Source organism: Balaenoptera borealis (assembly GCF_965194805.1).
Source record: "Balaenoptera borealis genome assembly, chromosome: 3".
NCBI classification, from domain to species: Eukaryota; Metazoa; Chordata; class Mammalia; order Artiodactyla; family Balaenopteridae; genus Balaenoptera; species Balaenoptera borealis.
Window position 1 is genome coordinate 87,796,984 of NC_138866.1, and position 24,398 is coordinate 87,821,381.

Genomic DNA, 24,398 nt, shown 5'->3' on the forward strand with positions numbered 1-24,398 from the left:
AATAGGCAGTCTACCTGAAAAAGAATTCAGAGTAATGATAGTAAAGATGATCCAAAATCTTGGACATAGAATGGAGAAAATACAAGAAACGTTTAACAAGGACCTAGAAGAACTAAAGAGCAAACAAACAATGATGAACAACACAAAAAATGAAATTAAAAATTCTCTAGAAGGAATCAATAGCAGAATAACTGAGGCAGAAGAACGGATAAGTGACCTGGAAGATAAAATAGTGGAAATAACTACTGCAGAGAAGAATAAAGAAAAAAGAATGAAAAGAATTGAGGAAAGTCTCAGAGACCTCTGGGACAACATTAAATGCACAAACATTCAAATTACAGGGGTCCCAGAAAAAGAAGAGAAAAAGAAAGGGACTGAGAAAATATTTGAAGAGATTATAGTTGAAAACTTCCCTAATATGGGAAAGGAAATAGTCAATCAAGTCCAGGAAGCCCAGAGAGTCCCATACAGGGTAAATCAAAGGAGAAACACGCCAGACACATATTAATCAAAGTATAAAAAATTAAATACAAAGAAAAAATATTGAAAGCAGCTAGGGAAAATCAACAAATAACATACAAGGGAATCCCATAAAGATTAACAGCTGATCTTTCAGCAAAAATTCTGCAAGCCAGAAGGGAGTGGCAGGACATATTTAAAGTGACGAAAGGGAAAAACCTACAACCAAGATTACTCTACCAAGCAAGGATCTCATTCAGATTCGATGGAGAAATTAAAACCTTTACAGGGCTTCCCTGGTGGCGCAGTGGTTGAGAATCTGCCTGCCAATGCAGGGCACACGGGTTCGAGCCCTGGTCTGGGAAGATCCCACATGCCGCAGAGCGGCTGGGCCCGTGAGCCACAATTGCTGAGCTTGCGCGTCTGGAGCCTGTGCTCTGCAGCAAGAGAGGCCCGCGCACCGCGATGAAGAGTGGCCCCCGCTTGCCACAACTAGAGAAAGCCCTCGCACAGAAACGAAGACCCAAGACAGCCATAAATAAATAAATAAATAAATAATGTTAGCTGTTAAAAAAAAAAAAAAAAAAACCTTTACAGACAAGCAAAAGTTAAGAGAATTCAGCACCACCAAACCAGCTTTACAACAAATGCTAAAGGAACTTCTCTAGGCAGGAAACACAAGAGAAGGAAAAGACCTACAAAAACAAACCCAAAACAATGAAGAAAATGATAATAGGAACATACATATCGATAATTACCTTAAATGTACATGGATTAAATGCTCCACCCAAAAGATATAGACTGGCTGAATGGATACAAAAGCAAGACCCATATATATGCTGTCTACAAGAGACCCATTTCAGACCTAAGGAAACATACAGACTGAAAGTGAGAGGATAGAAAAAGATATTCCATGCAAATGGAAATCAAAAGAAAGCTGGAGTAGCAATTCTCATATCAGACAAAATAGACTTTAAAATAAAGACTATTACAAGAGACAAAGAAGGACACTACATAATGATCAAGAGATCAATCCAAGAAGAAGATATAACAGTTGTAAATATTTATGCATCCAACATAGGAGCACCTCAATACATAAGGCAAATGCTAACAGCCATAAAAGGGGAAGTCGACAGTAACGCAATCATAGTAGGGGACTTTAACACCGCACTTTCACCAATGGACAGATCATCCAAAATGAAAATAAATAAGGAAACACAAGCTTTAAATGACACATGAAACAAGATGGACTTAATTGATATTTATAGGACATTCCATCCAAAAACAACAGAATACACTTTCTTCTCAAGTACTCATGGAACCTTCTCCTGGATAGATCATATCTTGGGTCACAAATCAAGCCTTGGTAAATTTAAGAAAATTGAAATTGTATCAAGTATCTTTTCCAACCACAATGCTATGAGACTAGATATCAATTAGAGGAAAAAATCTGTAAAAAATACAAACACATGGAGGCTAAACAATACACTACTAAATAACCCAGAGATCACTGAAGAAGTCAAAGACAAAATCAAAAAATTCATAGAAACAAATGACAATGAAAATACGATGACCCCAAACCTATGGGATGCAGCAAAAGCAGCTCTAAGAAGGAAGTTTATAGCAATACAATCCTACCTCAAGAAACAAGAAACATCTCAAATAAACAACCTAACCTTACACCTAAAGCAATTAGAGAAAGAACAAAAAAACCCAAAGTTAGCAGAAGGAAAGAAATCATAAAGATCAGATCAGAAAGAAATGAAAAAGAAATGAAGGAAATGATAGTGAAGATCAATAAAACCAAAAGCTGGTTCTTTGAGAAGATAAACAAAATTGATAAACCATTAGCCAGACTCATCAAGAAAAAAAGGCAGAAAACTCAAATCTACAGAATTATAAATGAAAAAGAAGTAACAACTGACACTGCAGAAATACGAAGGATCATGAGAGATTACTACAAGCAACCATATGCCAATAAAATGGACAACCTGGAAGAAACGGACAAATTCTTAGAAAAGCACAACCTTCCGAGACTGAAGCAGGAAGAAATAGAAAATATGAACAGACCAATCACAAGCACTGAAATTGAGACTGTGATTAAAAATCTTCCAATAAACAAAAGCCCAGGACCAGATGGCTTCACAGGCGAATTCTATCAAACATTTAGAGAAGAGCCAACACCTATCCTTCTCAAACTCTTCCAAAATATAGCAGAGGGAGGAACACTCCCAAACTCATTCTATGAGGCCACCATCACCCTGATACCAAAACCAGAAAATGATGTTACAAAAAAAGAAAACTATAGGCCAATATCACTGATGAACATAGATGCAAGAATCCTCAACAAAATACTAGCAAACAGAATCCAGCAGCACATTAAAAGGATCATACATCATGATCAAGTGGGGTTTATCCCAGGAATGCAAGGATTCTTCAATATATGCAAATCAATGAATGTGATATACCATATTAACAAACTGAAGGATAAAAACCATATGATAATCTCAGTAGATGCAGAAAAAGCTTTTGACAAAATTCAACACCCATTTACGATAAAAACTCTCCAGAGAGTAGACATAGAGGGAACTTACCTCAACATAGTAAAGGCCATATATGACAAACCCACAGCCAACATTGTTCTCCATGGTGAAAAATTGAAACCATTTCCACTAAGATCAGGAACAAGACAAGGTTGCCCACTCTCACCACTATTATTCAACACAGTTTTGGAAGTTTTGGCCATAGCAATCAGAGACGAAAAAGAAATAAAAGGAATCCAAATTGGAAAAGAAGAAGTAAAACTGTCAGTTTGCAGATGACATGATACTATACGTAGAGAATCCTAAAGATGCTACCAGAAAACTACTGGAGCTAATCAATGAATTTGGTAAAGTAGCAGGATACAAATTTAATGCACAGAAATCTCTTGCATTCCTATACACTAATGATGAAAAATCTGAAAGAGAAATTAAGGAAACACTCCCATTTACCATTGCAACAAAAAGAATAAAATACCTAGGAATAAACCTACCTAAGGAGACAAAAGACCTGTATGCAGAAAACTATAAGATACTGATGAAAGCAATTAAAGATGATACCAACAGATGGCGAGATATACCATGTTCTTGGATTGGAAGAATCAACATTGTGAAAATGACTATATTACCCAAAGCAATCTACAGATTCAATACAATCCCTATCAAACTACCAATGGCATTTTCACAGAATTAGAACAAAAATTTCACAATTTGTATGGAAACACAAAAGACGCCGAATAGCCAAAGCAATCTTGAGAAAGAAAAATGGAGCTGGTGGAATCAGAGATAAACTCATGCACATATGGTCACCTTATCTTTGATAAAGGAGGCAAGAATATACAATGGAGAAAAGACAGCCTCTTCAATAAGTGGTGCTGGGAAAACTAGGCAGCTACATGTAAAAGAATGAAATTAGAACACTCCCTAACCCCATACACAAAAATAAACTCAAAATGGAATAAAGACCTAAATGTAAGGCCAGACACTATAAAACTCTTAGAGAAAAACATAGGCAGAACACTCTATGACATAAATCACAGCAAGATCCTTTTTGACCCACCTCCTAGAGAAATGGAAATTAAAAAAAAAAAAACAAATGGGACCTAATGAAACTTAAAAGCTTTTGCACAGCAAAGGAAACAATAAACAAGACAAGAAGACAACCCTCAGAATAGGAGAAAATATTTGCAAACGAAGCAACTGACAAAGGGTTAATCTCCAAAATATACAAGCATCTCATGCAGCTCAATATCAAAAAAAGCAAACAATCCAATCCAAAAATGGCCAGAAGACCTAAATAGACATTTCTCCAAAGAAGATATACAGATTGCCAACAAACACATGAAAGGATGCTCAACATCGCTAATCATTAGAGAAATGCAAATCAAAACTACAATGAGGTATCACCTCACACCGGTCACAGTGGCCATCATCAAAAATCTACAAATAGTAAATGCTGGAGAGGGTGTGGAGAAAAGGGAACCCTCTTGAACTATTGTTGGGAATGTAAATTGATACAGCCACTATGGAGAACAGTATGGAGGTTCCTTAAAAAACTAAAAATAGAACTACCATATGACCCAGCAATCCCACTACTGGGCATATACCCTGAGAAAACCATAATTCAAAAAGAGTCTTGTACCACAATGTTCACTGCAGCACTATTTACAACAGCCAGGACATGGAAGCAACCTAAGTGTCCATCGACAGATGAATGGATAAAGATGTGGCACATATATACAATGGAATATTACTCAGCCATAAAAAGGAACGAAACTTGAGTTATTTGTAGTGAGGTGGATGGACCTCTGTCATACAGAGTGAAGTAAGTCAGAAAGAGAAAAACAAATAATGTATGCTAACACACATATATGGAATCTAAAAAAAAAAAAAAAGGTTCTGAAGAACCTAGGGGCAGGACAGGAATAAAGACATAGACGTAGAGAGTGGACTTGAGGACACGGGGAGGGGTAGGGTAAGCTGAGACGAAGTAAGAGAGTGGCATGGATATATATACACTACCAAATGTGAAATAGATAGCTAGTGGGAAGCAGTCGCATAGCACAGGGAGATCAGCTCGGTGCTTTGTGACCACCTAGAAGGGTGGGATAGGGAGGGAGGGAGGAAGACACAAGAGGGAGGGGATATGGGGATATATGTATACGTATAGCTGATTCACTTTGTTATACAGCAGCAACAATGTAAAGCAATTATACTCCAATAAAGATGTTAAAAAATAATAATAAAATTAAAAAAGAAAAAACAAAAACAACCCACAACAACAACCCACAAACCAATGTGCAGAAACGGGCAAGTGAAACACAGACAATAGGAATTTAAAAGTCAAGCCAGAATAAGTCTTTGAAAAGTCCAGGACAGGAGACATCGAAGCTATTTGGTAACTTACAAAGTATCATCTTCATGTTTATTGGGTAATACCCACAGGCCAAACTTTACAGTTTACGTTCTGTAAAAGTCACATGAGAGCCTTAAACCAGAGTGCTGCTTGAAAATGACATCTTTGGTGATATTTCACTGAACCTTTTAATCTTAGGAGAACATCTTAATCTTAAACACGATTCACATAGAGATGTCGTAAGGCTTCGTAATTCCTATTTATGCTTAGTTTATTTCACAGCTTATAGCAATTATAATAGATCGTAGTTGGAACTGAATTATAATCAAAAAATATTATTCTAATATATTAAATAAAGCTGAAATTTAGCATAAATAAGAGTTTGTATGGCTGGTAGCCCAGATTAGGATTTGTTTTAGCATCTGACATGGACTCCAAAATATAACACATCAAAAACAGAAATAGAGCTAGACATATAATCACAAAGAATATGTAACATATCAGTATTTACTAGTATAACTTATCTAAAACTGTATTTATTACTGTTTTCAAAAATAGTTGTCTTTTACTAGCTAGGTAACTGGAAAACTCTAAAGAACACACTCTTTTAAAAGACTTACAGCCAATTTTCAATTTACTTAGCAGATAAAATGTTATTTTTTGTTTGTGAACTCCCAGTCGGCACCAACTACATAAGGTATTCAACATATATACATTTTTATTTCCTTCATTTTTTTGTCATAACTTAAGTGAAAAATTAAAAAATTCAGGTGAATAAGCTTTATGTTGAAAAATAGTTTTTTTTAAAAAAATTAATTAATTAATTAATTAATTTTTGGCTGTGTTGGGTCTTCGTTTCTGTGCGAGGGCTTTCTCCAGTTGCGGCAAGCGGGGGCCACTCTCCATCGCGGTGCGCGGGCCTCTCACTATCGCGGCCTCTCTTGTTGCGGAGCACAGACTCCAGACGCGCAGGCTCAGTAGTTGTGGCTCACGGGCCTAGCTGCTCCGCGGCATGTGGGATCTTCCCAGACCAGGGCTCGAACCCGTGTCCCCTGCATTAGCAGGCAGATTCTCAACCACTGCGCCACCAGGGAAGCCCCCCAAAAATATTTTTTTAAGAAATATTTTACTTATTTATTTATTTAGGCTGCGTGGGGTCTTAGTTGCGACATGTGTGTGCGATCTAGTTTCCCGACCAGGGATCGAACGTAGGCCCTGTGCATTGGGAGCTCGGAGTCTTACCCACTGGACCACCAGGGAAGTCCCAAAGAATATTCTTAAATGATGCTCGTGATCATGGTGCTCTGGGTAGAAAATGGCTTTGCTGCTGAACATGACATGGAACACATGGTACGTAGATAATATTTGAAATCTTGCTACTCTTTCCTTATATTGCGGCCCCAAACTCCAAGGTGGATAAAGAAAAGAAGAAAGGTAAAGGGAGGAGAAGACCTTTTGGTGACCCGGGTAGCCGTCAGATCAACCAGTCACAGAAACTTCCAAGGGGGCTCTACAAGAGCTTGCTGCATCCATTTATGCTGTTATGTCCCTAAAATGGTATAAGAGGGTACACCAGAGGCCAGTAAACTTTTTCCATAAAGGGACAGATAGTAAATATCTTATATTTGTCACAACTACTCAATTTTGCCACTGCAGCATGAGAGAGCAGCCATGGTTGAATGCGTGTGGATGTGTTCAGTAAGTTTATTTACAGACACTGAAATTTAAAGTTTACATAATTTTCACCTCATGAAATATTATTATTCTGATTTTTTAACCATTAAAAAAATGAGAAAACCACCCTCAGCTCTTTGGGCCATACAAACAGGCTGTGGCAGACGGGCCCGTGAGGCGTGCCGACGACCCCTGGTTTGCACTGTTGGAGGCTCCTCAGGTCACTACGCTCACACTTCCCGATGGTCCTCACCAAACTCACTCCCACTAGGGCCTCTTTCTTTCCTGTCTGCCATTGTTGCTGGGGCTGCAGGGACATTAAAAGTGACTGATATAAAAAGTAAAGGTTCTTTTAATCTCTCTTTTATCCTATCTGGAAGATTTTTTTTCAGGTTTATTTCTTAAACATCTAAAAGGCATTACAATCAGAGATTCTGCAACTAGATAGGGGGACTTCCCTGGTGGCGCAGTGGTTAAGAATCCACCTGCCAAGGCAGGGGACACGGGTTCGAGCCCTGGTCCGGGAAGATCCCACATGCCGTGGAGCAACTAAGCTCGTGTGCCACAACTGCTGAGCCTGCACTCTAGAGCCCGTAAGCCACAACTACTGAGCCCGTATGCCACAACTACTAGAACCCATACTCTGCAACAAGAGAAGCCACCGCAATGAGAAGCCCGTGCACCATAACAAAGAGTAGCCCCCACTCGCCGCAACTAGAGAAAGCCCACGCACAGCAATGAAGACCCAACGCAGCCAAAAAATAAATAAATTAAATTAATTAAAAATAAAACTAGATAGCTTAAAATCTATTTTCCAATGCTTTTCTTTCTAAGAAGATTATCTTTTAAGGCCTATTATGATTATTTATTCAATTTTAAAAACCTAGAAATTTAATTTAAGGCAATGTACACTTTCATTTTTTAATAAACCACATGGCAAAACAATACTTTATTTAATAAATGTATAGGAAATTACAATTTGAAAATTGCAAATACAGTACATATATTGTACTTTGATCTTAAATTACATGGACAAACTCCAGCTTCAAAATCTTTCTAAAATCAATCATTATGCAAAATACCTGGTTTCTGAAGGTGTATATGGAAAAGTATATACAATTTCTTAAACTGTGATATGGCTTACTTATTAACATACGTTTATTTAGAGAAGCATAAGCTTTCCAAATATACATTATCTTCAGGTGCAAAGCTGACATGCTGGCACATTTCAATTTTGTGTTGCAGTTATTTCATAATATACTTAATTGCAATATTTAAATTGACATTGTCACAGGTTTAACTGGGAAAGTCTCCATAAATGTTTTCCAATCTTACCAAAAATCAGAAAATGTTTGTTGGTCCTCACCACATGACTGGAAGAACGTGTTAAACCTTTTGTAAGCAAGAATTCAATGACAGGCTGGCCCGAATGTGTAACCCAGCTGCACACACACAATTCAACACCGAGGAACTCTCACAACAATTCTTCTCTCCAATTTGCGTGCTCTTATCAACATCACAAGAAATATCCCTGGCTAGCGATCTGTTAACATAAATCTGAAGCCCTGTCTGGTGGGATTCACAGGATAGATCTGTAGCCAGGGTTTGCAAATGGTATTTTGGTTAGAGAGACATTAAGCTTAATCATCAATTTGGGGATCAGGCTGGCCTCCCCTCAACACAGCATATAGCGAGGTGTCACTATTCATTTGTGACTAATACCCAACAGGCTCAAAAGTGAAGCTTCGTTCAAAGACAAACTGAACCCAATGAACTAATCTTGTATCTATGAACACATTCTGTAACTTTAAATTTACTGTATGTAAGGTAGAGGCAACAGCAAAAGTGCCTAAAACCTTATTCCAAAGGGGCTCAAATTCTGTAAGAACGCCTTATTCATTACGGTGAACCAATGAATATAAACACATAAGAAGAAAATAAATTTAGCTAATTGTGCTTGTTTCAGAAGTGAATTCTTCTCTCTTCTAAAGTAGTAAGAGTGGTGGTTTGAGAAACACAGCCCCGAGTCTTATCAGCTGTGATCTTGGCTTGCTGTTTGTTGCACAGGGCACCCACTTCTACCACACTTACTCTAAAGACCTCAGCATGCAGAGAAATCTGGATCAGGAACAACCGGCTGTTTAAAAAAAGGTTCTTCCCTACCCAGAAACACATTTATAAGTGGTGCTTTGTCTCTGAAAGATGGTTTTTCCTCACATTAAAATGAAAGGGAAGCTCAAGGATCTGATCCTGCCTGAGTCTATTCTGGGAAAATTCTACTAAAGACGAACACTGTCGGTGAGGACACCTGGGTTCAAGAGACAGAACCAGAACACTGAGACTCCTAAGAGCAGAAAACTAGTTTTAGAAAATGGGAACAAAGCACCCAAACTTGAAAACAGTAAAATAAGAAATCCAGTGATTTGGCAAATAATACTGATAGGAGCTGCAAGTTGTGAAAATCCGGGCTCACATTACACAAGAAATAGCTAATGGAAAATGTATGGAGGAATTACAAGCACTACTGGTTCTGCATTTCAAAGCCTTCTGAAATATGCCTTATTCAACTGCATTCCTCACATTATATTTCTAAAGCAGCATGGTCATTAATGAAACAATAGGTCTTTTTCCTAAAATAAATCGAAATGCTGCATCTGGCCAGAGCTGTGAAACACAGGTTCTATACACAAGTAACTGATTATTTGCAAATGTTAACTGAAACATATTGCAATGAAGAACTGCCCAGTTTTTATGTTGTGATGTTTTCCTTGTGCAAAATTAACAATGCTAGGTATTTATACAAACAGCCACTGCCTTTCCCAGGACAATGGAAAGCCCTTTCTGAGGGCTGGCTGAGGAGTGTAACTTAGGGCTGTAACTAAGCGGGTGAAGGACAGACCAGCTGTGCAGTTCCTGGTCGTATCTGCTAAGTTCACATCCCTCTCTGTGGGTCTTGTGAAGTTACAAAAAGTTAAATCTATCAATCCTCAAATCTTACAGACCCAGTGGAGTACAAGTCTATAGTCTTTGCTACAAAAAGCAAAGCACAGGAAACTTCATGTGTACCTCACTTTAAGGAGAACACTTTAATTAAGATTTACAAAAGTTTTCAGTGTTTCTGCATTTTACAAGAGGATCCTTTCAATCCTCAAATGGATTTTAGACTGTTTCATCAAATAACTTTCCAAGGAATGGGTCATTATGAAAAGTCATATATAGCTATTTAAGATAAAGGAAAGTTTACAAGAAACAAGCTCCATAGATATGAGGAACAATTTGCAAATATGGGAAAATCCATTAGCATAATTAGCATATAAAACGCATATTCTTTTCGTTTCTCTTGCTAGGTACTCAAAGTCCATAAATACCCAGATGTCCACTGAAATGCCTCTCATTTATTCTTACTTGCCCTCTGTATTTTAATTTTATATTTATTTTGATTTAAACAGTTTATATGCTACTGAAATTTTTGAAAAATTCAAAGTATTATTTTAAATAGATTCACAATAAGAATCCCATAAAGTGAATTTTCAAATCAATTCAACAGACACTGGGTTTTATTAGGAGCCATTAATCCTCATCAACCTTTTTATTGGATACCATCAACTCAATGAATTTTTGGGTAAATCTAGGTTTTATCTTAGGTTTATTACATAGTGAGTTTCTTGGTAGGAAGATGAAATCTGTTTCCTATTCTTCATTTATATCAGAAGTCAACTGCATGCCCACCTGGGATTTCAGTTCACAACTTGTCTGGTACACTCTACTCTGATTCTGAGGAGTCAAAGAACCGTATCCATTCTCGGGATAAGAAACTGTTCCTCTTGAAAATGGATTTCTAATGTGCATAAAGATAATCTCAAAACCAACAGTTGCAAAATGAAACATGAATATTCACAGCTGCCTCTTTAACACAACTGTTACCAATTAGTTGCATTCGCTCTGAAAACTTTTATGCTTAGCCTCCCTACAACACAGATGTCATGTCCATCCCCATTCCCCTGCTTTAAAAAACACACACACAAGGTCAAAAACCCTTGAAAATTTTGTTTTCTCAGAGTAATATCTTGCCCCAATCCCTCTGGGAATTTCTGTTATGGTATTTTTATTGGAAAAACTTCAAAATTACATCCTAGGGTTTCTGGAGTCCATGGAGAATCCCTAACCCATATCATCCAGCCAAAATTCTCTGGAGGAATGTGGTTAATCTACACATGAGAGGTGAAGGGCACACTGAACCTTAGCTTCCCAGAGTTTTACCCTGAAAGGGCTCACACAGATTAACTGGTATGGAAGCAGGAAGGAAGCAAGGTACCAAGCAAACTTTCTGTACAAAAGGTACGGCAGTTCTTAAAAGGACAGAGGATCATTGTTTACCTTTTGCAGTCTCTTGCTGTTCTTAAAATAATTCCATGAACAACAAGTGATTTCGGGAAGACTTAAATCTGAAACTCCACACCTCATCCTCACTCCTATATTTTGTTTTAAATTATCATATAGTAATTTGAGTTTATGATTAACTTCTGCTATTCAGAATAATATTGAAAATATTTCCTGAACAATTTAAGGACAGTGACCACAATATGTAAAGATTTGGTTCTGATAAGGTTACAAATAACCAAAAATGCTAACTTTGAGATTCAAAACCCTGTAACGTCTGGAAAAAGTTGATTACAAATTGTTACCAGTAAGATTAAGACTTATTTGTGAAATCAAACATTTCTGAAACTCTAGGAATACATGCTTATTCCACTCTCTGGATAATTAGTAGTACTTTCTGAAATCTGCTGAGAAATAATTTTGGTAAAAAGAGAGCTGGGAGTCAAATTCCAGAAGCTGGGTTCAAGATTACATAATAAAAAAATTCAGTTTTCCAGCACTGGCTTGATATAAAATGGTCTTTAAAAAGGATTTTTAAATGCAAATACTGAATTCTTGATGCTTCCTTTAAGACGTGTACTGTCATAATTAATGAAGTACAGTCTTGGATTGTCTTCTGTGAGGTATCTGTAGAGTCATGTCTCATTCTGTAAACAGTGTTTTAGAAACATCTTCATCTGAAAATCATGGTGAAGTCTCATTTCGCCATTAAACAGAAACTATCACTGTCAGGCTGGAGTGACTGTTTTGAGAGACCGGTGCTTGATACTGACACAGCTGTCAGGGATTCCATTTCTCATTTAGGTGTGCATTTATTGCTCTTACATCTGTGACTGCAGGATAAATAAGGCGGTAGTCCCCAAAATGTATACAATTACGGACTGGAACTCTGACAGTTTGCACAAGTTCTGTCCACTTCTTGCCTATAACTCTGAAGCTGAATAGTACATTTATACATGCCAAACGTGTTCAATAATAAATGCTTTGCTTTGGACTGTACTTCCTCCCATTTAGATGAACTTCCAGGAACTGCAAGGTCAAGAAAATATCATTACTATTCATTGTATACAGTTACACATTAGTGAACAAGACAAAGGGCAAAAACAATCTTACTATACTGTGAACAGATTTTTATTAGTTTGATTTCTACCCTCTTGAAGCTATTCTGTTAGAGAAGTATTTCAGTTTACAAAGCCAGAATGACTTCTCATTATTCCAATCTCTCCATTCCACTCTTGGGTAGAGAAAGAATACTAGACATCAATTACAAGTCTTTCATCTTTTGTAGTTTTTAAAATAAACCATATGCATGTATTATTTTGATAAAAAAATAAAAAGCATCAATCTGTGAAATGATTTAAAGACATAAAAACATAGTTTAGCTTTTCTTATATAGAAAAAACATGGTAAATATACTTTGTACCTTTTATCTGAAGGCAAAAAATCAATTTGTAATATCTCATCAAAGAGATCGAAAATTATTGCTCTGCCAACAATAAATTGACCTGCAACTCACATTTTGAAGAGCCTCACCCTTCCCTTAAAACATATCTTTCCAGCAGAAAAGTCTTCCTATTTAATCATAAGCACAGATGTTTAATTCCAAAGATAGAAGTCCACCAACCCCAGCATTCACCGTCAGCAACATACTTAGCTGTATGTGTACTATGGCAGTAGGTTTTCCTGAAGTGAGAGACCAGATATTTAAATCTTCCACTGAATATACATCTTCTATTTTCATCAAAGCTTCTTTGATATAGTCTACATTCAAATGGCTTGGTACACCTATTCAGAATGTATCATTTATAAGTAAAGATTATTTTGAGAAAAAATTTATATATTACTAATAGGACATTTTAAAAAAAAGAAACCAAATGGCTTTACCAAATTCAGTTTAAATGAACACTTTAAAATATATTAAAACTTTAAGATAAACTATGCACACATATAGCAGGATATATACAAGAGGTTAATAAATACTTAAAATACGTTCATTCTCACTAAAAAGAAATGTCACTCAAACCAGACAACTTCATCTAATAAACAAGCTAGGATAGACAAAAAAGAAAAAGGAACATATAATAAAGATAAACCTACTTCTGAGAACTTATAGTTAAATGCTTATACTTAATATCAGTAAGGCAGGGATGTTGGAAATAGAATAGCAAGTTAAATGGGAATTATAGACTTAACAAATAAATTACTAAACATAACTGCATTAAGAATCATGAGCTGCATTCTTGTCCTAGGTCCACAGTTTATTAGCAGCATGACCTTAATGAAGTTATGTTACCCCGCTGAGCCTCAATTTTCTTGTTGGTAAATGGAAATAATGTCTGCCTTGCCTACTTTTCTTGGCTATTATAAGGATCAAATGGGTAATAGATGGGAGAGTGCATTGACTCTCACATGTTTTTTACATGTAAGGTGGTATTATAGACTAATAAGTATCAGTAAAAAGAAAGACATGGCTCCTACCCTGGAGTATTCCTGCCCCCCACCAACAGCCCCAATCTGATTTAGGGAAATAATAAACCCACAGTGGGGATACTAGAGATCTTACCTTCTAGTATTATAACTACTGTGTCCCATATGATTCGAAAGGTTGTAAAAGCCACGAGTAATGAAAACACATATGTACAGATGGGATCAGCAATCTTGTATTCCGGCTGAAAGATGACAGATCAAAATTGTGTGATTAAATACAGACAGTCATAAAACAGTCTGTAAAGCAAAGCAAGGCATACTCTGTCCCCTGTTCTTTAGCAGGACTGGAGCACATCTTTAAAACTTGGATATTGCCAATTGAGAAACGTCTTCACTCTTTCCTAGACTATTTAAATGCCTTTCTTTGTGAAATCTATGGTATTTCCAGAAGTTTAGTCATTTGTTCCACTGTTTTCCTCTGTGCTCTCTCTAAATCTTCCACCCAGAACCACAGACTATCAGAGCTGGAAGGAGTTTTAGCAGCCATCCATCTGGTCTAAGCCCCTCATATTAAAGAGGAGGGAACTCAAGTTTAGAGTTGAGGCACCTGCTCAAGGTCAAAGCATTAAAGGCAGAGCCAAGACTAGAACTCAGATCTCTGGATTTCCACTCCAGTGCACATTCCAGTACCTAGCAGTTGAGTGGCAAGGCTTAGAATTGAGTTCTTCAGTGAAGGCACCACCAAAGCCAACAGATAAGTTACCCCGTGAGGTTGATACTATTGTGTTTGGTGCTAATAAAAGAGATATACTGATAGTTCAAGTATGCTTGCATAATGCAAAATGAATAGGACTGGCACTGGTGTCTAGTATACTGATAAAAGACAGCCACCTTTAGTTTTAATGTTGAAATTAAATATATATTTTAAAATAAAAAAACTAGCAATCATGTTACCTTGAATCGTATGATGTATGCAGCTATTAGCACACCAACACTCTGTACCAGATCCCCCAAGGCATGTATAAATGCAGCTCTCACTGCCAAGCTATCCTGCCCATGGTTGTGTCCACATCTAGAACCTGTGGTAGGAGAATTTGAAGGCAGGGAGTGGGAATGGGCATGATGGTGACCAGATTGGTTCAACAGCAACCCCATTCTGTTAAAAAGAAAAGAAAAGATTATTATTCTTCCTAATATTATTGACAGAAACATTTGTTACTAATCAGACACTAATGAGGCAACATGGAACTTGTTCATTTAATAAATATTTGAGCACCTATTATGTATCAGGCACTGTTCTAGGTGTTGGGGTCAAAACAGTGATAAGACAGACATATCCCTATCCCTATGGAACTTATGTTCTAGTAGAGAGGGCAGAGAATTAACAAATAAGTACATAATGTACTGGTGGGCAATGCGAATGCTTTGAAGAAAAGTAAAGCATTGCAAGGAGGTGGAGAGTGATGGGGAGTGATCAGAAAAGGCCTCACTAAGATTCTGAGTAGACACTTGGAAGTCAGGAAGCAAATGGTGGTGGAAGAGTGTTCTAGGCAGAAGGAACACCAGGGCGAAGGCCCTAAGGTGAAAATGTGCTGTATGTGTGTGTGCTTAAAAAAGCAAGACAGCCATGGTGGCTAGAATAAAGTGAGCAAGAGTGTTGGGAGATGAGTTGGAGGGGTGGCTATGGTAAAAACTTTTGATTTTATTCTAAGTATGAATGGAGGCCACTAGCGCAGGGATTGGCAAACCATGGTCTGTAGACCATAGTTGGCTCACTGCCTGTTTATATAAGTAAAGTTTTTTTTTTTTTTTTGGTAAATAAAGTATTATTGGAACACAGCCATGCTCATTTGTTTACATACTGAATGTGGGTGCTTTTGTTCTGTAGCCGCAAAGTTAAGTAGCTGCCAAAGAGGCTGTATGGCTCTCAAAGCCTAAAATATTTATTATCTGACCCTTTACAGAAAAAGTTTACTGACCCCTGGTCCAAATGAGTAGGTATGTAACTTAAAGATTTTGTAGTTTTTAGGAAAAAAGTAGGTAGTTACAAAAAATCTTATTAAAATAAAAATATTATAAAAGTTAAAAAAAACTTTGTCCTACTTAAATTCCTGATTGTTAGGCAAACTTCGGTATACCTGAGCAAACCCATGAGAAATTTATAACTCCAATAGTGTTTTATTAACATTTAGAAGAAAAATTAATGTACTACATAACTTTAAAATACATTAAAATATCACTGCACGCTACTGAATGCATACATAATAGTCTCTAAGTTCACAGTACTTGCAAATATTAATGTGAAAACAATATAGAGTACATAATACTATAATGGTGGATACATGTCATTATAAATTTGTCCAAACTCATAGAATGAGTTTAACACCGAGAGAGAACCTTCAAGTGAACTATGGACTCTGTGCTATAATGATGTGTCAGCGTAGGCTCATGGTTTGTAACAACTGTACCACTCTGGTGGGGGATATGATAACCGGGGAGGCTATGCATGTGGGGAGGCAGGGTATATATGGGAAAGCTCTGTGATTTCCACACAAGTTTGCTGTGAATCTAAAACTGCTTTAAAAAATAAAGCCTATTAAATTTTTTTTTAAAAATAGAGCTTACATCATATTAACTGCAACTCCAACAGCTGCGGTAATGAGCATTATATCTCCATTTATTTCATATTTCATATGGACAGTTCTTTGGACAGCTTCATATAGGAGGAATCCCATAAGTATATACACCAACAGCACACTAATCATAGCTGACAATACCTCTGGAGGGAAAAATATAAAAAATAAATATATTTGCAGAATGGTTATTATACTTCATATATACTCAATACTGTACAATCTCTTATTTATATCTTCTTTCCTCTAAGGAGATAAAAGCAGTACATTATTTTTGTCATATTATTCTTCCTACTTAAAAAGTGATTAGTAGTTTGCTTTGGATCCTCCACTAATTCACTCCCACAACTCCCCGCCTTCTCCTCATCTCTTTAGGGTCAAATTATGTATATTTACAGACTCTACACATGATAAAAAAATGAAAAAACTGAGAAAAATATTTGTTACATACTTGACCACAGGCTAATTTCCCCATAGACGAGTATACTTACAAATCAATAAAAAAGTGAACAACCCATAAGAAAAATGGGTAAAGGACACAAATAGTAATATACAGAAAATAAACAGAAATGGCCAATTTATCAAAATCAATCATAATACAAGAAATTCAAATAAGAATTCCTTTTTGCCCCTTACTAAATTGGCAAAGATTAAAAAGTTTGATAACAGCCATAGTTAGCAAGGATATACTGGTGGAAGTATAAAATAGAACTATCATTTTAGAGAGCAGTTAGTAAAACTAATAAAATTTTAAAACGCATATATTCCTTATATTCTAAAAATCTATCCAGTAGAAACACATCCATATGTATGCAAAGATATCTACAAGGTTTTTTACTGTAGCTTTGTCTGTAGTATAAAAAAAGATCTGGAGACATCTTAAATGCCCACCAATGAGGAACTTAATGGATAAATTATGGTATATACATATAATGGGATACCATAGAGTCATATATATAAATAAGTATTTTTAAAAAATTGAAGTATAGTTGATTTACAATATCATGTTAGTTTCAGGTATACAGTACAGTGATATATATATATATATATATTCTTCTTCAGATTCTCTTCCCTTACAGGTTATTACAAAATATTGAGTTAGTTCCCTGTGCTATACAGTAGGTCCTTGTTGGTTCATTTACATTTAAAAAAAAGAAAAAAAAAATCAGGCAAATTGATAATCACAAGAAAGATAGACAAGAAAATGTTATACCTGGGAAGTGAGACTAAGAGCTTGGGGAATTTATTTTTCACTTTATTCTTTTTGGTAACGCTTGAAGTTTTAAGTTTCTACTATAAACACATTTACCTTTAGACTAAAGAAAAACAAATCCATTTTTTAAGGCATGTAAGTATTCATGTATGCACTTTGACTCAGGAATTCCTTTTCCAGGAATGATATACACACTCTTGCCAATTGAGCTGCACATGTGCAAAATGAGGTATGTTATGAAGCTATTTATCAAACATTGTATATAATAGCAAACAAGTGAAAACAATTAAAAAAAAGTGATTAGTAGGGGCCTTGTAACATAGAATACTATGCAGCTTGGAAAAAACACACTAGGCTCTTTATGTTTTGATAAGGAGTCATCTTCAAAATACAGTGTCATGTGAAAAAAGAAAAGTATACAACAGTATATATGGTATGTTAGCATTTGTGCAAAAAGAAGAAAGAATATATAAATAATCATCTGTACATGCAAACTCTGGAAGAATATACAAAATAACTGATTATGAGGAAAATGGGTGGCTAGGAGACAGGGATGACTTTGCACTATATATGCTTTTCTACCATGTGAGTTTTCTACCATGTGAGTATGAAGTAGAAATAATTTTATATCTTTTCAAAATAATAAAAATAGGGCAATGTACATTTTAAAATATTATATAAAACTAGTGTTGACACTCAAAACAATAATAGCAAGAAAATACACAAATTTTTTTTTCTTTAAAGAAACCAGATATTAAACTTTTAAGTGTTAAAAGTTAAAACAATCTGGAAAATTGTTATCTGGGTCAACTCATTGCTCAAAGGTTAAAGGCAGTTCAAGTATATTGGACTATGATACATTTTTATTCCACCTCATAAATTACAACACAGAAAAACTATCTAGCAGTAAAAAGTTCTTTCCCAAAGACATTTCATTAATGTAGCCAAAACCCTAATAAAATTCTGTGCATCAACAGATACTGGAATAAGAAAAAAAACATACAACTCCTATTCAAAACCATGATTCATGTATTCCTGACATACTAATTATCATACTTCATAGGAGACACAGGCTTGAAGAAGATAGAGAAAAAACCCAACTGAAATATACAAAGCTGTGGAGAGACTACCATATGAAGTCTAGACTCTAAGCCCCTAAGGATATGACCAAGTTACATTCCACATCACATTTACGGTAGCACTCAGCAGAAAGGCTGGCATGTAGCATGCACTCATATATTTATGGATGGATCTGTAGACTGAAGTTAGGCTGAGCAAGGGAAGAGAAAAGGGTATATATACAATTAAGAAGGTTAAGCTAAATATGAACAATAATTATTTACTAAATCCCCCAAAACAAGAATAGGTTAAAAGAAAAGAATTAAGCCAAATAGGGACTTCCCTGGTGGCGCAGCGGTTAAGAATCTGCCTGCCAATGCAGGAGACACGGGTTCGAGCCCTGGTCGGGGAATATCCCACATGCCGCGGAGCAACTAAGCCCGTGCGCCACAACTATTGAGCCTGTGCTCTAGAGCCCATGAACCACAACTACTGATCCCACGTGCCACAACTACTGAGCCCGCGCGCCTAGAGCCTGTGCTCCGCAACAAAGAGAAACCACAGCAATGAGAAGCCTGCGCACCGCAACAAAGAGTAGCCCCTGCTCGCGGCAAATAGAGGAAGCCCGTGTGCAGCAACGAAGACACAACGCAGCCAAAAAATAAATAAATAAATAAATAAATTTATTTTTAAAAAAAAGCAGCCAAATATAAGACTGAAAACACACGGAATTTCTTGTCTTAAGTTATAACTGCTGATGGCAACATATACATATATAAATAATATAAAGAAAGAAGAAATAATTAAAAAATTTTGAACTGTGAAATCTCATGTACTAATGGTAGGCTCCTCATTTTACTCGTGAAGAAAGAGAACTTTAATTCTCTTTAATATTGGTATGTAAAAAATATCAATCCTTCTCAAACTCTTCTGAAAAAAAAAAAGAACTCTAACCCTGTGTCAAGCTTGAAGCTAGCTAGCAATTAGGACACCATAGTTTTAAAGGTGCCTTAATCAAATTTTTAATATGAAATTATAAAGCAATATATTTTATAAAGATTGACAGCTATACAAGTTAATGACAGAGAGATGTGATTGCTTATGAAAATCTAAAACCAATAATTAAAAATTTGAAAACCCCTTGTAATTAGGTTGGCCATACTTTCCAGTTTTCCCAGATAGTTCCAATTTATGCCTGTTATCTTGGCATAATTGTTACAAGTGTCCCATTTAACTCTCAAAAGTGTCCTAGTTTGGATGATAAGATATATTGTTACCCTAGTAGGTCTGCCAGATAAAATAGCGGATGCCCAATCTTCATTTCAGATAAACAACTAATTTTTTCCATATAAGTATGTCCCATGCAATATTTCAGACATACTGTCATCCTGAGAGAGAGAGAGAGAGAGAGAGAGAGCTAAATCTGGCAACACCCACATCCCAGTGATAGTTTTCCTAAACACTGAAAATGATCTTTTTGTGAACTCTCAGATAAGGCAAAACCACATTCAAAACAAAGTAAAATGAAAGTCAAACTAAAGCATAAACAAAGTTCTTGACAAGGAGGATTCCCACCCTTAGAAGGCCCTAGGCCCCTGCAGCTGAAAACTCAGTTTTCCACCACACAGTTTTCACCCATGTGAGTAGCATAAAGGATCCTAATGCCTGCCCATAGTTAAGAGTAATGGAATTCAACTGATTCCTAGAAATTCCCAAAATGACATATTAGGATATTGTTATCAAAGATATGCCTTATTCAGCAATTAATAGGAATATGCCTCATATCTAGTTTCCCTGGTGAAAAGCAAAGACATTCATGTTATTTTTTTATTCTAATGACCTGTCAAAATGTCTTCTAAACAGAATACTGATAAATGCAAAAGCAAAAAAACCCAAAATTTTAAGTAGATTTTTAGGGCTGAGATTTATAATTGAGAAGTATAAGGCACAGTAATACCATATAGCTAAAATTCCTAATAGTAGTTGTATGATCGTTCTGATAAAACGAACAAAAAGCTCTTTCACTGTGAATAAATTAAACTTTGGTGAAATATCATGAGTAGAACTAACTAGTGTTTGAATTTTTTTCGTAGTATTTTAAATATGATGGAATGCAGATAAATATAGGCAGGATTTTTTTTCTCCTACAACGTTTAAGAGAGAAGGAAGCTTTCAATCAACAACCAAATTATGACTTGCTCCAATCTTCTCATTCTTGCCCTGTTGCCCTGGGTTGGTATCTGGTCACATAACATACAGTAAAATTTTTCAAGATGAAAGGAGTGCACGACAGGTGGATTTTTCATTTTCTAAAGGAGACCCAGGAACTTTCATAAATAAAACGCTGAATTTCTGTGAAAGTTACTACCCTATTCATTTTAGACAAACTTGACTAAATGGAAATTTAGCATAAAGGAAAAACTCTTGAAATAGATTTTTATGGAAATTCTAGAAACCTATTATTATAGTAGTTCTAACATATTTTGCTATTTTATTCTACACACAAATAATTATATCACTCCACCTGGCTGAACTGTAGCATTGGAGGATGGAGTAAGATGAATGAATATGTGTTTTTTGTTATAACATCACTTGGGTCTTTTTATTCAGCTGAAATATAAACAAATGTTTATAGTCAATGATCTAATAAAGACCAAAATATACCGTGAGTTTCGCATACAGAGAATAAACAGTTTTGATTTGAATGGCTAATAAATAGTAAGAGCAAAAATTAAATGGGAGAAAACACAGATGATTATCAAGGTTTGGTAGGATAAAATATGAAAAATGTTTATTGCACATTTTAACACATCTATAAATTGCCAAAACTAGAGGTTTTCAAGGTTCATATGAAGAATATTGAGTCTTTCTCTAACATCCTGTTATTCTCTGTCATAGTACCTTATTCTTTCTCTTCATAGCATTTAATACAATTTATGATTATGTTGTGCTTATGTACATATTTACTGCCTGTTTCCCCACCCTATAACATTACTCATTCATTCAACAGGTAACTTCTGAGCACCTACTCAGTGAATGAGTAACAATCTGCTTCAGCTATGTAAACCACACTCAACTCAAGCATATTTGCTTTTTTATGAGTGCTGCCTAGATGTACTAGCCTATCATAACTGTTATCTTTGCTAATGCTATGATGCCAATAATGTATATTTCCCTTAAATTATATAACACTTGTCTTTCTATTGCCTCATAGTAAACATCTAAAGTTCAGGTTTCAGAGGTCTATAAAAATGAATAGGGAAGGAAAGTGGAGATATATTCTCTCTTCTACTTCCTTTTTGCTATTTCTCTTTTCTACATTCTTCTAAAAGCAGATAGGAAGGAGAAAAGAAGGAAATCAGTGGGCTGTACTGGATTTGCCTAGGACCTCCAAACTATTGATAGTATTTTAATTTCACCTCATCCACAGATGAGGATGCACTCAGGATAAAGACATCATATAGGATTTCAGGGGCCCACTGTTGCCACCAGAATGCTAAGCTAAACTGCAAAGTTTGTCTTTGGACCCTCTCACCTCCCACTCTAAATCACCTCCTGTTTCCTGCCTTTATACCATCCCCTATAGCCCACACCCAAGGTGCCCAGTGTGCTCAAGTTGACTTTTGGCTATCCAGTGTTGACCACCTCACTCTTGTCTTACTCCTGCCTCAGTAAAAATTCCCATTTCTAGCATGTACCTATTCTTTTCCTATAGATGTTCATGTGATATTAAATAACTCTAAGACGTGAATATAACTAATAGGCATAACTCTTGTCAGGGGTGGGAGGAAGTTGTTAAAATGAATCACTAGGGAGAAGAGTTGTGGGGTTTTTTTTTGCTGCACGTATGGGGGAAGAGATTTTTTAGCTGAATACTTTCTGTTCCTTTAGTAAGTATTAGGAGAAAAATAACAAACTACGTAGAACTAGCATTATAACCATATACCTACCTCAGGACAACCATCATCTAGTCAGATCTGCCAAGGTCTTTGTTCAGTAGAATGATACACTGCTACAAAAGATTCCTGCACTGTCACTTCATCATTAACCTAGGCTGATGATTTTATTACCAAAGTAAATCTTGCTTTTTATTTCAAATACAGACAACTCTGCTTACTATGGTCCTTTCACATGGTCACTATCTTTTATCTAATCCATGCAGACTCTTCAGCCCAAGAACTGGAATAGTCATATAAATAAAGTCAATTACACTCATAATCCACAGAGAAAGATAAAAGTAGAAAGCAAGCAAGGGATTGGGCTGTTCTCTTTAGAATAGCATGTCCCCTGAGACATAGGCTATTCTTCCTAAGGATTTGTGGGATTTCTCCTACAGTGTGGCTTCATGAAGTTCTAAGTTTTAGTAACTTCCAGAATAAGAAGACATACCCAAAGTCAAATAAATCCAGGCGTTTAAAAATAACTCACATATAGTTCCTACCCTGCTCTCTCTCTTCCCACAAAAGAGCTGCCATTGTAGCTCAGTGTAATATAATAAAGAAAGAAGAAAAAGAAAAAGAAAAACCTTGAATGATTTTACACAATCTCTGAGTTCACATGAAGGAAAGAAAGTACCAGAAGAATGGACCTGACTCCTGAGACAGCGAGTTTGGCTTACCCCTCAAATCTAAAACTACCTTTCTCTCACCTTGACTGAATGATTTTTGCTAAAATAAATTTTGTTATATTGTCCCAAATGTTACCAAAGACCTGAGTTAAAAAGCACATCTTTAAAAATTGTTATTTAATCATCAGGGTGAATCATCTTACTTTTCTCCTACTACCTAGCTGAGACAGTTTTGCTAAGAGAATAAGAATTCCGATTAGGGGGAGGGGGGAAGGCAGGTAGTTTTGGAGCATGGAGCATTTTGAGAGATATAAAAAGTCTGGGTAAGATGATAAACTGGCAGGTAGAAGAGGGAAGGAAAAGAAGACTGGAACTAAATTTACTGAGAATTTACTCTGTGCCAGGTACCATGTTAGGAACTTATGCATTATCATCCGTATTTTACAGTAGAAACCCATACTTAGATTAAATCATTCTTCCAAAGGTCATACAGCTAGTAAAAGTGCAGATCTCAGATGTGAACCAAAGACAGTTTAACCACAAAACTCTAAAAGAGGTTAAGTACCAAAACAAATAGGACCAGCCCCTGACTGAGATAAGGAAGAAAAAATTCCCTTCTGACTAGTTTCTTAATTGGTCCAAAGGACCTATAAGCCAGACTATATATCCCAGCTATGTTACAGATCAAATGAATTTTTATAGTTTGTGAGCATAAACAGATTCAGAATTACAGATAAATGTTTTCAAGTCCCAAATATTTTTGTCCCAAAATTTCAAAAATACTCCTACTCTCAGTTTAGAAATTGGTTTAATTTAACCCAAACACAAATGATTTGTGGATCATGAGCTATACCAGATTATCTGTTTCAGTTTTCATAACCATATTTACTCAGCTTGAATATGCAACTATTTGATTAATGATATCTTATACAGCACTTATTAGTGCCAGACCCATGGAGTTTAATATTTTCTGTTCCTGTCCCTACTTAATTCACAGTCTAGAAGGAGACATTGTTTCATAAAAATATCTATAAAAATGTGATAAATGCTATTAGGCATGTATAAAGTATTATGAGAAAACAAAAAGAAA

At 36.0% G+C, this 24,398-nt stretch overlaps 1 protein-coding gene across 3 annotated transcripts in view; it reads right to left on the reverse strand.

Moving 5' to 3' along the window:
* Positions 1–8,169: 8,169 nt before the first annotated feature.
* The window catches only part of SLC30A4 (solute carrier family 30 member 4), a 30,451-nt gene continuing 14,222 nt past the window's right edge, over positions 8,170–24,398 (reverse strand). For 2 of the 3 annotated variants that reach the window (XM_082388825.1, XM_082388824.1), the window contains exons 4-8: positions 16,462–16,615; positions 14,791–14,992; positions 13,973–14,078; positions 13,060–13,194; positions 8,170–12,438 (exon numbers count right to left, since the gene is read on the reverse strand). In XM_082388825.1, the coding sequence (XP_082244951.1) occupies positions 12,284–12,438; positions 13,060–13,194; positions 13,973–14,078; positions 14,791–14,992; positions 16,462–16,615 (752 nt within the window). In that variant the 3' untranslated portion in view covers positions 8,170–12,283. The remainder of the gene's footprint in view (positions 12,439–13,059; positions 13,195–13,972; positions 14,079–14,790; positions 14,993–16,461; positions 16,616–24,398) is intronic. The other variant, XM_082388826.1, reaches the window with a different exon arrangement.